This window comes from Erithacus rubecula (assembly GCF_903797595.1).
Source record: "Erithacus rubecula genome assembly, chromosome: 2".
NCBI classification, from domain to species: domain Eukaryota; kingdom Metazoa; phylum Chordata; class Aves; order Passeriformes; family Muscicapidae; genus Erithacus; species Erithacus rubecula.
Genome location: NC_136685.1, coordinates 98,130,295 through 98,148,506, shown reverse-complemented (window position 1 = coordinate 98,148,506; position 18,212 = coordinate 98,130,295). Strand labels below are relative to the sequence as shown.

Below are 18,212 nucleotides of genomic sequence, written 5' to 3'. Positions count from 1 at the left end.
GTCAGACTGGGGCGAGGGCGGAAGCGGCGACCTGGCGGAGCGGCCTTTAGGGGAAAGGGTTCTAATTCCATAAACGCACTTTGTCGGAAGGGAGACAGTCAATAGGGTCCGCAGGCAACCAGAAGACTTGATTAAGGAATCATACACTTGGCATAGAAGTTGGTGTAAGTTAGTCCCTGACATGCACTGTGAGTTTTGCATAAAGGGGAAGGAGGAAAGGGAAGAGATAAGGAAAGGAAAGGCAAAAGGAAGGCAAAGGTAAAGGAATTCAGTTGATGTCTAGGGCAGGGATACTTTTTTTATGCGTAGGTTTCCCTGCCCTGAAGACTCATTTCTCTCTTTCTATGTAAATTAGGTCTCATGCACAACCTATTCTCTCAAGGGTCTTGAGTGGTCCTGATTCTCCCTGCAGCCCATCCCCACTTCTTGCCTCATTCCTGTGCTTGCACTATGATGGGTTGTGTTTATCTCCAAGAACTTCAGCAAGGATGTTTGTCCAAGAAAAGTAGTGCCCTACCTCCTCATGGCCCCTTTCTCCTGTCACAACTTGTTCTTCCTCACATGGTGTTAACACCAACAGTCTTTTGTTATTACCGAGAGTTCTTGTCTGATGGGATTCGTGTCTGATTCACTGGCTCTACAGCCATGCAGGTATCAGTGTTTGAGGCACACATCTGGAGATGCTCTTTTAAAGCAGGAATGTGCTTTCCAGCCTCTGGGTCCTCTGAGTGGAGAAGGTAAAGAGCTGGCGTAACGCATCTCCAGCTGTTCCAAAGCTCTTTCAATTGCTTCCTGGAGAAAGGGAGGCACAAACTGTATGTAGAGATGGTCTTCTAAAGCATGGAGTCATCCCAGGGGATCTGCACTGTTTCCTTCCTGACACTCACCCTCAAGCGAGAGTTGTTTTCTAATTGTGTTATTGGCTGTGTTTTCCACTGTGTTTCTCCACAAATCCAGAGGAGGCTACCAGAATGATACAAAGCACCTCTCCTACGAGGGAATTGGTTGTTCACCCTGGAAAAGAAATGACTTAGAGGTGACCTATTTGTGGCCTCCAGTACCTGAAGGGAACCCACTAGAAAGACAGAGAGCGAATTTTTACAAGGGCATGTGATGACAAGACAAGGGGAATGGATCCAAACCGAGATAGTTTTAGATTAGGTATTAGGAAAAAATCCTTTACTGTGAGGGTGATAAGGCACTGGAGCAGGTTGTCCAGAGAAGTGAATGCCGCATCCCTGGAAATGTTCAAGGCCAGGCTGGATGCAACCTGGTCTAGTAGGTGTCCCTGCCTATGGCAGGGGATTAGAACTAGAGGATATTTAAGGTCCCTTCCAACCCAAGTCATTCTAGGATTCTGTAAGAATTCAGCAAACAAATCTGTGTTCAAAATGCAGTGGATTAATATTTCTCCACCTCAAGAGCTCACTGACTGGAAGATTGTACCAACGCATCTGTGGCTTCCAAAGATAATATCCATATTTTACAAGTTTACATGCTGATAAATAGTAAAGCAGAAGTCAGTATCTGCATCAGAAGTATTGCCATTACTTGCCAAAGACTTCTTTCTGCCTCCTGTTCACAATCTCATCTGAAGCTTATTGTAACTCAGGTTTTGCAGCCTATCCTCTCCAAAGCAGGTCAAGGTAAGATCACTGGAGTCCTTCATCACAGTTCAAGAGGGCCTCCTCCCAGCTATAGGATACCAGGAGTCTGTATGTGGCTGACTAAATTGTGGCTGGTTGCCTGAAGGGAATGTGCTGAGCCAGCTTGCTCGGCAACAGAGTTTCTAGAGGAAGGGAAAAGCAGGTCCTGTCTGGAGAGGGATGAGTTTAAGGCTGGGGAAAGTAGAGTTATATCTCTAGGGGAAACAGGAGTAGAAGTTGGAGATCTTACCTAGCTTCAGTGTACCTCCCTGCACCTTCAATGCTTTTAAAAATACCACAAAATTGAGCTTCCTTTTAATAATTTGGTTTACATCATCTAAGGGCTATACTATGTCGACTCTAATTAAATCAGTGTGTACTGCAAATGAGATTCTTTTTCCCTAGTCCGAGTTGGAAGCATATCTAAAGATCTTCAGATGTCATTGTTAGTTGTTTACATCTTGTTTCCTTTTCCTACAGGAGATTTGGAGGTTTAACTTTTCCTTTCAACCAAAAGTAGCTGCAAATGAATAAAAACTTGGGGTTTATGAGTATTATGAAAGCAGCAATCACAGGGATTATTTAAGAGGCTTTCAGCTGTATGAGGGACACATACAGGTGGTAGAATCATTGGAGCAGAGAATGGTATCCCTATTGTGAGCTAGTATTTTAGTGTAATAATACAAATTTTCACTGCATTTTCTTAGCCATTTCTTATTTCAAAAAACACAATTGTGTTAATCTTATGTTCCTTTTACTAGTACAACAACAGAATTATGCACTGTAAATAAAAGGGAATTTAGGAGAGTTTTCTTTTCAAAATGTTCAGAAATTGAAGTCTGAAGGATAGCAGAGAATTAGCACTCCTCAATAGAATAATACTTTTCAGTTCTAGTATGCCAAATGTCTATTAACATATGTTTAATTCATTCTTACCTCAGTAGTCACTTACAGACCAGGAAGTACAGAGAGGGGATTTGATTGATAGACTAATTGATTTAACAAATGTTAGGTAGAAATTGTTGCCTGAGTCTGATTTCCTAAACCCAATATTTTGTTTCAATTACAAGATCAAAGGAAAATGCCATACATGCTGATCAATATTCAGATTCAGCCAACTCTGTAGAAGATTGCATCCATGTAGAGCATTAATGCAATACAGTCTATGCTCCATATTCCCTGGTCATACAGTGTGGCTCTGTCTCCTTCTACTGGTTTACATTTGTTATAGATTTGCTCCTACTGGCTCTGGACTACTACAGATTTATACTTTTGTGCAGTTAACCAGAGTTCCTACACTGAGTGCCAAACCTTGGAATTCCTTGAACCAATTCACTCAGGAGATTATTAAGTATAAAAGCATTCATTTTCTGCTTAAAATGGTTGCACTGCCTGTTTGGTTTTCAAGAGCAGTGAGTGAGAAGTTAAGAATTCACATTTATCCCCCATTTATCAGCTTGATTGAGATATAGCTCATATAATTTCAAATGGTTGATGATGGTGCCACTCTGAAAATATATTATTATTTTATATATGTGTATCTATAAACAAGTCTATCCATGAAAAACTGCACTGGCATCTGGTACTTAATGGAAACCATTTCATTTGAGGTCTATGAATGGTTATTGATTTTTCTGTTATCATTCCTGAAACAAGAGAAAACAATCCTGAATATTTGTGCCAAAGTAGTCAAAGTGACAGGCATCTTTAACATAATTACTGCATTATTATGATGCATCTCATCCACTGTACATACAAAATAATGATTCCTGACAAGTCAATGTTCTTTTTGGAGCAAACGTGGAGGCCAAATCCTGTAGTCTTGGCCTCACTGGAATCATTATACAGCCTAGGTCATGCAAAGCACCACAGCCTGACATCTTCCTGAAGCAATGCTACTGAAAAGCTTTGAGAGATGTCGTGCAGAAGACAATATAAATGAAAAAATATAGCATAGATTCTTTTGCTGTGAATCTGGTATGAATATAACAAAGATTACTAGAAGCTACTTGTAACAAAAGAGTTAATAAACCATTTGCAGGAAAAAAAATACAGACTCTAAAATCAGACCAAAAATCTGGCAAGCAGACCAGTTTGGGATATGTTTGTATGTGTAGTACACGTGTGTCTGAAGGGCACCTTGGACCTTTTGGAATAGGCATTTTGTTTTTGTGAGGCCCACTTCTTGGCAGTGTAATCTAATGAATTTGTAATTTAATTTCTTTGCAGTGTAATTTAATGAATCTGCAATCCCATGTGTGGGCAGACCAGCAAGTTACCAGAAGAGGGTGTAGCAGGAGTAAAGTGAAGTACAAACATCCACCTGCTTGCCAATATTGCCTGATGTGCACTTGTTCATTAGTGGAAGAAGGGTGAGTACCCAGTGTTTCCTCTGGTAAATCAAAAGACAAACATTGCTAAAAGGACAATGACAGGCAGCTGCCTGGCTTGATGCCCTGTTTATGGGAATTTATGTCTCTGCCTGAATTCTGCTGAGACCAGATGCATGCAGGGAGGGAGGGAGGGCAGTGACAGAGATTTTACAGTGATTTATTACAATGCAGATGGTGAGGTCAGAAAGACAGACCAAGGTATCTATCTGACTGCCAGTTTTGTTTGTTTTACTTGCTAGAGGGGTAAGAGACTCTTGAGGCTAACCCACATTTTCAGCAACTAAAAATCCTGTAGTAGTGACATTAGCACAGGGGAAAAGAAATGTGACCTCCAAAATTTTCCATTTTCTGTTACACTTTGCTGAACTTACAGGCAGTGTATGTGGCAGCCTAAGCCCAAGTGAACTTAGACTGACCTTTCAGTTAAAATGCTCTGAAAATGCGTTTTTTTCTAGACTCAGATTAAATTAGAATGGCTTTAAACCACTAAATATTGACTCTTTTCTCTTTTGAAAACATAAAATTCCTAATCAAAATACAGATGTGAAGTGACATGGAAAGAGGGAAACTGAGATTAATGTATCTTTAGTTTAGGGAGGAAAAATAATATAATTCAATAAGACTATCTTAAGCCCTCTAATTAAAGCTTTTTTAACATAACAGATAGGGAGTATGAGATCTACACTGAGATAATGATAGTTGGTACAGATCAAAAGAGCTTGTCTTCATGCCAGCTAGATTAAATGACAGGATGTGAAGTACTGGGTTACTTTACATACAAAGCCTTATTTACTGAATGTATATATATATCTATTAGGGTAAATGCATTTATATATGGAAATGGTAGAAATAAATTGAAAGCAATCTATCATGTAGAGTATTTGTTCTGATACTATTCTAAGATTGCATTTCTTCCAATTAGTATGTAAAGCTGTAATTTTTTTACAAAGTGGAAGATTGTGGAAGTAAATTGTATTAAGAAATTGAGGTTTATTTTTAAATGCATTAGCATTTCATATGTCTCACTTGTTAGCTCCTGTTCCTAAATTCAATAGAATAATATATTATATACTCTGTTTTAGCAGAAAGCCTAAGACAACTTTAGGAGTAAATTAAACTTAGGACCCAAATTGTAGTTGTCATTTTAAAGTATTTTTTAATTTATCTGTACATGCGCTCTGAAAAAGCAGGAAAGAAGGCTTTGGGCTAACCCAGTGTGGCTGCTGTTATGTTTCTTGTGCACTCTGCAAGAGCATGATGTTGGAGGAAGGGAATGCAAACATCAGGAAGGGAAAACACTGCCAAGTATAAAGATGCCACAGGCCTGTGCCACAGACATTTCTGCAAGGCAGGAGTGTCTGCCCCTCACACCTGCTGAACAGGCCACAACGTCCTGCCTGGTTGAGCTGTGCCAGAAAGAAACAAGGAGGGTTTCTGTCATCTCTGCAGGAAGACTGATGACCTAAAAATAAAAGGTTTAGCATCTGAGGCAACTGAACTGGTTTCATTAGCTGCATCTACCTGAATTTTGCCAGTGGTGGGTTTTACTGTAAGTAGACACTCCAAAAACAGGGACTTAAGGAGTTGACTAGGAATTTACTTGAAGGAAAGAGTAATTTCAGCTGCAAAGCTGTAACAGTCAGTCTGTTAGCAACTGATACAATGTAGTCTGGTAAACAGTCTGAGCTACTATTTCTGATCCACTGTCACATGAAAAGGTCCCATCATGTCTCAGTTGCTGTTCTGTAGACTTTATTGCTCTTCTTGCAACCCACAGGTCCTCTGGCTTCAGAGAATGTTTTCAATGTTTCATAACCTTAAATCACAAGCAACCTAGGAGAGCTTGCCTGTGTTTATTTATGCTGGTGATGGACTTTTCATACTGATGAAAAATACTCAGCTTCACTGCCATGCTTAAGAACTGTATAATCATACCATTGTTTAGAAAAGAATCCTTAGGAAAGATCATCAAGTTAACCCAGCACTGCCAAGCCCTCCACTAAAGCTTGTCTCCAAGTGCCACATCTACATGGTCCTTTTAAATACTGCTAGGGATGGTGACTTCACCACTTCCCTGGGCAGCCTTTTCCAAAGCTTGATTACTTCACTACAGTGAAGAAAATTTTCCAAATATCCAATCTGAACCTTCCCTGGTGCGTGTTGAGGCCACTTCCTCATCCTGTTGCTTGTTATCTAGAAAAGGCCAACCCACATCTGGCTACAGCCTTCTTTCAGAGCAGTAAGATCTCCCTTGGGCCTTCTTTTCTCCAGGTTAAACAACCCCAGGTCCTTCAGCTGCTCCTTGTGGGACTTGTGGTCTACTCAGGACTGAGGCAAACAAGGCAATAAGTACCTCAGCCTTTACCTTCATCCTTTGTCACCTCTGGCATCCATTAAAGGATGGAGATTCTCCTTAGCCCTCCATTTGTTGCTAATGTATTTCAGAAGGATTTTTTTTTTTTTACTGTGTGGCAGTAGACAAGTGAAGTTCTGTCTGGGCTTTGGCCCTTCTAATTTTCTCCCTCCATAAAACTTCATGACATTTTTGTCCTCCTGAGTTGCCTGCCCCTTTTCCAGAGGTCATAAACTCTTTTTTTCCAAAGTTCCAGCCAACACTCTGTTCAGCTGCACACTTCAGGACCTTTCTCAACTGTTTCCTCTCTGCTGTATTTCTAGTAAGGTGAAGCCCTCCACAAGAACAAGGACTAGCAATTGTGAAATTCCTAGCTGCTTATAGTGTCTTTCATCTGCCTCTTCACCCTGGATGGATGATCTCTAACAGATTCCCACTAGGGTATTTGACTTTTTGGCCTGATCCCCCGATTTTTACCCATAAAGGCTCAACCCTTCTGTCACCATCATTAAACTCTAGACAATCAAAACACTCTTTAACATACAAGGCTACCCCAGAAGGAAGTCAGGGTTCCAAGCCAAGGAAGCTAAGACTGTCAGCCTCGGGTGGCCTCTTGCACATTGACAAGAGTGGAAAGAGCCCTTGTTCTAGAAAGGAAGCTCCAATCTGTACATTCTGCACAGTCTATTTTTACTGCCAAGCATAACAGAAGAGGGAACTTACAGGTGCCTTCATATGGTTCTGCACCTTAGTTCCCTCTGCACATCCTCAGACATGGAGATGGTGACAGAAGATTTAACTAAGATTGCAGAGGCGGGGAGTACAGACAGGAGAGGGGGAGATCTCTTAGAGAGAAATGTGCTCTTTGAAGATAAATCTGTCCCAGAGGCTGTAGTTGTACTAAGCTAAACAGCAATGGGCTCATTCTTTGACTCAGAGACTGATTGATAAAATGTGGGACCATGCTGTAAAATTGAACTTGTCTCCAAAGCAGGGCTGCCACACACATATTGCCTCCTACTCGTGCTGCAGTCCTGAATTACATCAGCAAAGTATTGGACCAGTTGGCACAGATCAACCATTTAAGAATGTAACACTGAAGAATACTGTTGGGAAGAGATGCCCTGCTGTGATCACCTTTCTTGCAGGATGCTGTAAAACTTCTGTGACAATTGCTTTATTGGTGGCTGAGGAGACAGACCAGAATGTGGGGCAGCTGTTCACTGCCCTTGAGATCCTGGATACTCTTGCAGCCATCAGGAAACACTAGTCCACTTCCAGTGTTCTCTGTGGGACAATGTGGGCAACTCTCAGAGGCAGGCTGTGCTGTGAGAAGCAAGTCCTCCCAAAAAGCCAGCAAGTAATAGAAATGTTTCACAGCCAAGGCTAGAACTGGTCACCGTCACCAAGTTGCTGAATAGTTCTGGCCCAGATCCACAGGAATCCCATCTGGTCATTCCTCTGGGCTGAACCTGCACTGCAGTCCCACAGCTGTGCTTTGCAATGTACTCCAAGTGATACAGCTCTTGGCTTCTGCCTGAGTCAACAGCTGCTGTTGCTCACAGTACTGGAACTTGGGTTTGCTACTGCAAAATATTTTGCCTATATGAAGGTTTTAAATACATGCTAGACATACAGACTGTGGTCTGAACATTTTTCAGGAGTAGGCAGTTCTGTTTAGAGTGCATGCTACTGAAAATTTGACAGTAACAGCATCATGAGCAAGAAAATGCAGAATTAATAATGAGGTAGAAAAAGCAGCAAATCAATGTACTTTCCTGGCACTTTGTCAATACCAACTTTAGACAACTTCATTACAGAGTTGATATGCAGGCCACAAAACTCTTACTTATACATCAGTCAGCTTAATCAAATGATCCCTCTTTGCTATCAAATCTATTTGAAAGGAGTAATTTGAAGATGAGCTGAACTGTACTGACAAGCTGTGTCTGCTGTTTCGAAGGAATCACTGAAGAGATGTCTTTCTTTTTCATGCAATTCCCAATCTTTCTTCTTTGTACAAATTCCATGATGTCCCTAACACAATCAGTGGCTGCGAAGAGGTGAGAGCACAGTATTGTAGCTTCCCATACAGAGTTACAACTTGCCTTACATTGCTTAAAATTCAGTCCAAGTCATGCCTAAACTGTAATTTTAAATTTTTTTTTTCTTTTTTTTGTGATTGAAAGTATATATTGTATGCAAATACTGGCTCCTTGCAATGAAACCTCGGAGGGCTGTAATCACCAAGGACCTTTACAAATGGTGGAAATTCAAAATAACTATACTGGTGTGAAACAGAAAACTCAGATCTGATAGTTGGGGATTTGGGCAGCAATCTCATTAAAAAACCACAAAGCCAGAACAAACCCAAAAAATGTGTAACACATCCCTGTATATGGGCTGCAGTCATGCCCATAAAGATTCTTTTCTTCCATGAGCAGGCAGGGATGGTTTGCACAGGAAACAAGTGAAAGCTGCCAGGCAGATACCCTTGTTAAATGTAGTCACTCCAAATTCGGTAGTACATTCCATTTCCTGGCCTCGGGCAAGGCAGGGGTTTTCCAGAGCACTCCTCAGTGCTGTGTCAGAGAGCATTTGGTCTGTGCATGACATCTCAGATGCATTATGATTTTATTTAGAACACACTTTAGCTCTGCAGGCTTGTCTTCAGCAAGAGGGTAAGTACTATAAATAGAGCACGCTGGGCTGCCACAGGCAGCTTTTGGTCTGCTTATGTTTCTGGTTTAGCCTCGAAGAAGCAGAAATACAATCTGCTGAGGAGATAATGCACAGTACAGGCACAAGCAACAGCCCTTCTCTGCAACCAGTAACTGTCTTTCATTTTGTAGGTACACAGGTACAGCCACTTACCTTTAAGGAACAAGGACACATCACCTTCCATCTGTGCTTTCCTCCAGCTCTCAGTTTTTTGCAAGCTCCTGATATGAAAACTGTAATGTTTTCATGAAACCAGCTACTCATAAGGGGAACACATTCCTTCATTTTCAAAACAAGTAATAAAATGAATCTCAAAATTAAGTGCACAGAGGTAACACACTTTCATATTTTGGAGGCCTATGGAGCTTTAAGAAACTGTTTAATAGTTCTTGCTATCACCACCAGGTGATCTCCCTGAAGATGTTTGAATAAAGAAAGGACATTTTGCTTGGAATAAGTACATAAAAGAATCCAAGTCCTGTGCTCAGGAGATTTTGTTTTCCCTTGCAGGTACCTGCACCGAGAGCTTTTTCTTCCCTTAGTCTGTGCTTGACTCAGGGCTATTGTTAAAGAGAGAAGCCATACTTCCATATATTTCCACTGCCTTTCACACCTTTCAGTGAGTATATTTTAATTACAGCACAAAGCTAATGGAAGCCATCTTTGAACAGACATTTTAGACTCAAAGCACTTGAAGTCTTTGAATTCCACACCTGAAAGCAAGCTGCAGCCAAGAGTGCAGAGTAGTGGTTTCCCCTATTCCCTCCTGCTGGAATGTACTCTAAGAAGGACATTTAAAATAATTTCAGAATATGCTCTCTAACATGACACTATGCACAAAAGGAGGTGGGATTACTTGGGTCAAAAAAAAATCATATACTAAATACTGCACTTGCAAGCAAACCATCAAGTCTTAGGGAAGACAGCTGAATCTCATAAATCTTTGTCCTTCCACACACTATTTGGCCTACATTGCCTGTGTTTTCATCCCTGCTTGTCCTTACTAAATCTGAGACACACAGAACCTAAGTTTGTAGACAAGCTAGAGGAGAGTACCAGTGACCTATTAAAAACAAGGACTATCCACAGACACACTGGGTGTTATGGTCTACTGTAATGTTCCTCTTGGCCCACCCTCTGCTACACAGGCATGAAGGATTTCTCCATTCCACAAAGTCTAGAGTTTAATATCCTGTGAGATTTTTTATATTATTACTTCTCTAAATCTCTTATTTCAATAATATACTTGTTTCGTATTAAGAAAACACTATATATAATTTTATTTGTAGAATATAATTTTGAAAACAGATATAAAACAACACAACATATAAACTTAATAGGAAACCCAACTAAAATAATAAACAGTGCATTTTGCTCAATAGTTTATTTTCCATATGAGCTTCAATAAAATCTCTACTCCATTAAACCTGGGTGTTTTAGCCTTTGTTATTATTTCTCTATTGTATTAAAGAAGCCTAAGTCACTTTAACAGACATTCTAATTAATAAATCCAATAACACAAATAGTTTCTGTTGTAGTTCCCATTGCATGAATGCACATGGACAATATTATATATAATAAAGCAAACCATTTAACAAGAAGTGTGAAGAGATCACTATGAATAAACTGAAGACAAACCCAAGTGAACTCTGAAATGACAGAGCTGTGTTAATACAAAGGCACATTTTATTTTAAGTGTAAATTCACATTACTAGAAGGTTAAATTTTGTACCCAGGCAACTTCAAGCCATCGCAGTACAATCAGCAAAACAATCTTAACTGTACATATCTGAACTTCCAATTTTTCAAGAAAAATCTGGCTTCTATTTCTTTAATCCAGCTTTATTAAGGAAGAAATTAAATTAGAAATAAAAGGGCTCCCCCTCCCATATTTACAGACTGCAAACTATATTGCTTTCCCAGCAGAAATTCTAGCTTTCTTTGTCAAATTTTGTTAAGCTTTGTAACTATCAGCACCCTCACAGTTTTGGTCAAAGCCCCCAGACACACAGTCCCTTTTGTCAGGGCTCCAGTCCAGGCAAGAGATGGGCTGTGTTGACAGAGTGACATTTTGCAAGAGACTAAGAGACCCTGCCACCCCCATCTCAGATCCTTCTGAATCCTTCTTTGAGCGCTGGGCTGGATACTCACTGCCAATGAGGGAAGTAAAACAAAAACAAGTACTTAGGAATTTATTGATACAAACATGTCATCATCCTCTTTATTTCCTGCTATAGAGAGAAGATACATAATTCCTTAAAAGTAACACATAATCCATATCCAATCTATATCTACACTGCATGCTTTAGTAGATATTTCATGAAAGAAAAAAAGGAGGTAGGAAATTTTGAATCCTGACAGCCCTGTCCCATAGCTCTTACTTTTTAAACTGGTTGGCTTTTACCACAGGCAGAAAAATTTCATCACAGCTATGCTTCTGAAACTTAATGCACCAACTTTGTTGCATTCAGGACAGTTACATTATTTTACCATGTAATGTAAGAAAATATCAACATAAGAACCGTTTAGTCAAGGCTTTCAAAATTCTTCTCAGATTTAACTGCTACCATATGAGAATTTTAAGAAAGCCATTTATTCCCACTTATCATCATATTAACCAAGGATATAATTAGATCTTCACTACATTACAACAACAAGGGCAAGATTCATCTGTGCTGTCACATTCTCTTAGGGATTAATTCAAGATTCCAGATCAAGTACTGACACTTAAATCATCTGTTCTACTGTGTTTGTAAGCAATAATTTTAACCAGATATTCTGAGGTTGGAAGCAAGACCCCTCTCACCATTTTCAAAAAGATTATTTCTTAAAACATTAAATGCTTGGTTTCTTACTCCTGCCTGGAGAAGTGATCACTTACTATTTCCAGAGATGAAGGCTCCCAGATCCTCCACTTGTCATAAATATATCTCTGTTCTGTGGCAGGTGCCGAACCTGCCAAATGGTAGATTTTTGTGCCTAATAAAAAGAAAGAAGCATTGTAGAGAAGTCATTTGTGGATGAACTTCATAGGAAAGGACACAGAATCTTAAACACAGAGATCACTTGTATGAGGAGAGCCCAGCCTTCCCACAGTGGACAGTTAATTTCACTATATGGTACATCTTAAAATGATTACTGGAAGGGAATGTGCTACAAACCTGTGCAAACACAACACAAAGTGAACCAGTCAAACCTCACCAGGGAACTAAGATCATATAGCAACAGAAATCACTCAGGAAAAACCTAACGCATCCTTTGACTTAATGCATATCTGTCTGCAAATGTCCACAAAGAAAAGCTTAAATGCACTACATGAACAACAAATTCTATTTTCACATTTTATTACAAAATTATTTATAAATAAATGAATTAATTAAGTTTGTTTTATTCTTATGGGAGGTTGTCTAAATTTCCTGAAATAGTTCCCTGTCAGGACCTGGGCACCAAACTTTGGACCTGACAGGGACCAATCGGCAGCTGACTTTTAATATTGACACATTGTTACACCAATGAGTAAGTTTATGTGCCTTTGTGAAACACAGGTGTAAAGAGGAAAAAACCTGGGGAAGGCTCTTTTATTTCTGGCCTCTCAGAGGGTAACACCAGGCTCTCTGATGCAGGGCTCAGGAAACAGCAGAAACAGCATGAAAACACCGAGGTCAGACAAAAGGAAGAGTCAGGTAACAGATGAAAGGGACTGATGGAGATGCCTCACTCTCGGACTGAAATTTCTCTTTTTTTAAGCTTTGGAGAAGAGACTCTTGTTTCTGTATAACTCATAGAAATACACTATGGGGTGGATGAAATGTTCTAAGTGTAGACATGAGCAGAGGCATTTATGTTAAAGTAAGCAGATATTGAAATGGCTGTGATCCTAGGAGAAGTTTGAATAGACAGAAGACCCCTGCTGCCCACCAGAGAAGAGAAGAAGAAAGACCTCTGTTTTCAAAGATGAAGAGAGTTTTTGTTTGAACTGTTATAATCCTTAAAGTGTACCCCATAAGTTGATGTGGTCCTCAATAACAGTTGTGGGAAGCCTGTTAGTCAAGGAAGGGATTTTTACACAGTGATCAGATTTCCATTCTCCTGGGCGGCTGAACATGGTGACATGGATGTCATGAGAAAACTATTTCCTTGTGTAGAAATCTCCACAGACTGAAGAGAAGTCTCCTCTCCCAAGTAAATTGGTGAAAGACTATTTTTAGAGATGGTAAACTGACTGATGTGTTTCTGTATGTTGCCAGTGTGAAAGAAAAGAAGTTGTTGGAGCAGGAAAAGTGTTCTGAAAGTTTTATTTTGATTCTAATTATTTTTTCTTATAATTTCTAGTAATAAAGTTTTATTTTGTACCCTTTAAAGTTTGAGCCTGTTTTGCCTTCCTCCTAATTCTATCTCACAGCAGGAAACAAGTAAATAATTCTAGTGTATACACTGGCCATTTAGCCAATGCTAGACCCACAAGAATTCTTTGATTCAGAATAAAGTACCTTCAACACCTTATCTGCTTTTAATGATAGTATGGAAAATACTAAGCTGAAACTCAGACTTTTCTAAAAAAATAGGTCCTAAAGAACTTTACTGCAAAAGTGCCTCTTCTTGAATTGTCACCAGATTTTTTTCACTAAACAAAAACCAAAACCAAACAACAGCAACAAAAAGTTTTATAAAGTAACCTGGTCATTTCTTGCCTATTTGTACTATTCCTGTAATAATCTGACAGCATGAATTTAGGAAGTTTGTCTCTTAATAAGAAATTCTCAGTTTCCCCATACCTTCTCTGAAACAGATGCAAAACCTTTGGTTGGATGCTGAGTTCTCATATCAAAAACATGGAATTTTCCTTCAAGCGATGTTGCCACCAGCTTATTCATATTTATATCTTTTCTGTCAAACTCCACACTGCAAACCTGGATATAAAACAAGATAAATTCAGTCATGTAATTTAGCCACTATTAAAAAAAATGGATGTTTTGTGATTTGTAAATATGTATTAATCATTTGTTAATGTCATCACCAAATAGCAAATAAACGAGTTCATCTGAAAACATGAATCCACTGAAAAATACCCCATCCTGTCCCAATCAAGAATGTGAGTGGTACAACTTGCTAAACCTAAAGAAAATTATACCTTGGTACAATCTCAGCAGAAACTTCTGGGTAAGTTTCACACAGACAGAAGCCTTTTTAATTTTTCCATCCTACAAAGGAGCTGGAATGAAAAATACTTTTATGATTTCCTTACCCCATTCTTAATGTTGGTCTCCCATCGTAGTGACATGGTTTTTAAGTCAAACAATTTAATGTCCCCATTGTCATATCCAGCACACACAACACGTTCCTCTTGATTGTAAGCATTGCCTGGACATAGAGAGAGAATTAACCAGAAAACACAAAAACCTCTTTAGCCTGTAAATTTTGGAAGTCCCAGGCCTGCAGTTTCAACTTACATTTATACAACAACAACAACAAGTTATTGTTGGGATATTAAGATGTGGTGAACTGGATGGTTTTCAAACCCAAGGGGTCTAGAAAAATCTTGTGTATGACACAAGCAGCTTTGCTCTCTCCAAAGAAAAATGTAGAGCTCACATCAAGCATTGCTGTTTTCTTTAATTAGTTCTTAAAGGGTCAGCTATTAAATTAAGTCCTGAATGCTTGGTAGCTGGAAGTACACTACAACAGTAATGGGTTCCCCTTACATGGCAACATTTACACTCCTTCGAGACCACACAGCTGGATCTATTGTTTTTACATTCCTCAGCACATAAATAAAGCTTGCACAGCTTATCTGTGAAACTACAGAATCATCAGATCATTTAGGTTGGAAAAGACTTCCAAGATTATCAAGTCCAACAACAAATGGTGACTAAAAGTGATTAGAGAACGAGTCCAAAACCTAACCCTCACAAACCCACAAAACTGGTTTATTTTGACCCACACATAAATTTCACAGTGTAGAAAAGCAAAACCTGCTACTTATGCATCCATACAAAATAAAGTATTCCATAACATCCTGAAATACATTGATAATGATCAAAGCACAATCATATGAGAGGGAGGAATGCTCAGATCAATTACCAAATGCCACAGTCCAGCAGTCTCTTTTGCTCTCCCCCTGTACAGGCTCCATATTAGCCACAGGAGTGTCATTCTGCCTCGGGTCCCACACCTTCACAGTTCCTGGGAAAGAAATACAATAGATTTTGTGTTAGGAATACACTGTCATACTGTGATCACCTTCCCAGGAAAGCCCTTTGCTTTTCATCCTAATCATTCAAAGGACAGGAGCAACTCTTTCAATTCTAGAAAGCCTCACCGTGTTTCGTGGACATCAGAAAGAACCACAAAACCAAACAGAAACAGTGAAAGCATTTGTTAAAGATACATTTTCTCTAGCTTATATTTTGCATTTATTCTGGTTTGTATTCCTTCTGTGTCATGCCCAATGATAACAGTACCTTTTGCTTATCTGTGGCTTCTAGAAGAATTAGAGAAAATTGGTCCCAAGCAAGATTCAAAAGACAGTGTACAAAGAACTAGTTGCAACAGCTTGTAACTAGTTCAGATGGCAGACCATGCCCTGCCATCAAGAGCCTGCAGGCTCAGAGGAACTGGAAAGACTTGCAGAGTTCACTAACTCACCATCTCGACTGCCAGTCACAATTTCTGGTGCACCTTCCCCAATTCCTAAGCCACCTACACCATCTATACTGTTTATGATTTCCTTATGACCTTTCACAGAATACACTGGTATTTCAGGAGCTTCTAAATTCCTAGGCAAGAAAGAAAAAGAACAGAAAACATGGCATTTTTCCTTGACACTCAGGATTTGAATAAAAATGAAAGGAAACTTGAGCACAAATCATAAAAGCTCAGATTAACGGTGAGAACAAATATGGATATCACCACTAAGAACCATGAGTCTGTCTTTGATTCCTTCTTTAGCTAGTGCTTTGGACTGCTATGAAAGGTTTTGCTCTGTTCTGGACCTCCCTGTTTGTAAAGGCAGTTGTGGGATTCCTCACAGCAACTGCTCAGACCCAGATTTTATGCTGGGCTCAAAAATGAATCACGCTACAGATCAAAATAGTCCAATTAGGTTTGCTTTCAGTAGGTCTATAAAATAACTTGATTCATTGATCCCCACCTAGCTCTGACTACTGCTCTTTAATTTCAGGTGAATATTGTATCCAGCCATGAGTTCCATGGTTCTTTGCCACTCTTTCCCATTGTTCAAAAATCCTTCAGAATTTTATTTTACATTTCTACCAGTAACTGTTCCATGTAATTCTTGCTATTCCAACAAGAACCAGTAGTTCCTTGACATAGAGCAATATAATAATAATGATGAAATAAACAATCTCCCTTTGATATTATGACTTTATTTGATCATAAATTTACCTAGACATCAATTACACAAATAATTGAGGGACCTAGAGAAAACATTTGAAATTTCAATATTAAAAATACATATTTAATCTAGACAAGAAATTTAGGTTGAACACAACCTTTTCTTTGTACTCATGCATCCAATTCAAAAGCCTCCTTTCAGAGGACGAGCACACAGAACTTTAACAGGCTTTTGTAGCTGCACACAGAAGATGAGAGTGAAGCAGCACTGAATGAAACACGGTGCAGAATTCTGTGTTGTTTCTACAAAACAGGCACAGTCCAAATACAGTAGCCAGCAAAGCTTGAATTGGGTCCCAACCATGGGCAGCATGGAGAGCATCACATGCAAAAGCCACAAACAGAAACCTTCGTTCAGATAGACATGGACAACATTAAGTGGAAACACAGAGAATATCTGTGCTTACCATATGTTAAGGTTTCCATCGAAATCTCCCGTAGCTAAGTATCTTTGCTGCAGAGATGTAGCACCAAAAGTCCCACATTTTATAGGTTTGGGCTTTTCAATCTTTTAAAGAAAGGAAACGTTTGTGTCAGCACATGGAAAAGGCAAAAACACCCACAGACCACACAGTTCTTGGGAATACATAGGGGCAAGTGTCGGCAAAACACAAATGAGGTATTTGGCACAGAATACTCTCAAAATGCCATCGAAGGCAAGCCACACTTTGAGTTCAGTCCTTGTGCAGAGAAAAGCAGAGGGTCCAGTTTACTGGTCTAGAAGAAAAACACTCTTGTGGCCTGGTGGGGCCTTATGCACCAGAGGAACTGCAAGAAGCAAACACTCAAAGGGCAGTCTGGGAGAAAATAACCAAACAAACATAAAAGCAAATAACCAACCAACCAAACACAAAAGCAAATACCAACCAACCAACCAACCAAAAACCTCTGCCAACAACCAATCAAAAACCAAACAACCAACCAAAAACTAAAACAACAAAAATACTCCCAAACGAACAAATGAAAACACCACTCAGAAAAAGGCCGAACACAGGCAGAAAGCAGAAACCCATAACACAACACATGAAAACAACCTACAAATCATGGCAGTAAACACAATCACATAATCACAGCCTCAGATTGAAAAAGACCTCTGAGATCGTCGAGTCCAACCTGTGACCGGCCACCACCTTGTCAACAAAACCATGGCACTGAGTGCCAAATCCAGCCTTTCTTAAACACCTCCAGGAACGGTGATTCCACCACTGCCCCGGCCAGCCCATTCCAATATCAAATGACCCCTTCTGTGAGGAGATTTTTCCTAATGTCGCATCTGAAGCTCAACAGCTTAAGTCTACGTCTCCTTGCTCTGTCACTAGATGCCTGGGAGAAGAAACAGACTCCCATTTTGCTACAAGAAACGACAGGGTATCACTGAATCAGCGCGCTGAACACGCAAATGGGCTCCTGTTTCTTATCCCCGGGCTCTGGCAGCCGTTCCCGAGGGGCCCGCGCTCACCTCCCGCAGCAGCTCCAGGCGGGCTCCGTGCAGCTCGTAGAGCTGGACGAGACCGGTGCCGCGGGCGGCGCTGCCCAGGCACAGCAGGCGGGCGCTGCGGGGCACCCACTTGCAGTCGAACACGGTGTAGCTCAGCGCCTGCTGGACGTGCGACACCACCTGCGGCCGCTCCAGCCCCGCCGCGGACATGCCGCCCCGCCCCGCCCCGCCGCGGCCCCGGCGGAAGC

The 18,212-nt window shown here is 40.2% G+C and overlaps 1 protein-coding gene and 1 long non-coding RNA gene across 8 annotated transcripts; one reads left to right on the top strand and one right to left on the bottom strand.

Moving 5' to 3' along the window:
• Positions 1-3: 3 nt before the first annotated feature.
• On the top strand, positions 4-14,333 carry LOC306797941. Of its 7 annotated transcripts, none has more exons than XR_013773229.1 (5): positions 4-188; positions 2,878-2,997; positions 3,876-4,018; positions 6,311-6,714; positions 9,624-10,188. It is a non-coding gene; the product is annotated as an uncharacterized lncRNA (long non-coding RNA). The 7 variants fall into 7 exon arrangements; XR_013773230.1 differs by having other exon boundaries at positions 12-188; positions 6,643-6,714; XR_013773228.1 differs by adding an exon at positions 14,138-14,333 and having other exon boundaries at positions 48-188; positions 3,876-6,714; positions 9,624-9,732.
• On the bottom strand, positions 10,304-18,209 carry DNAAF10 (dynein axonemal assembly factor 10). Its single transcript, XM_079297598.1, is given in 9 exon segments — positions 10,304-11,099; positions 11,101-11,263; positions 11,995-12,092; positions 13,889-14,023; positions 14,359-14,474; positions 15,195-15,296; positions 15,759-15,889; positions 16,934-17,034; positions 17,986-18,209. Coding segments are annotated over 9 exon segments (1,077 nt in total). The 5' UTR covers positions 18,175-18,209; the 3' UTR covers positions 10,304-11,057.
• Between the last annotated feature and the right edge of the window lie 3 nt (positions 18,210-18,212).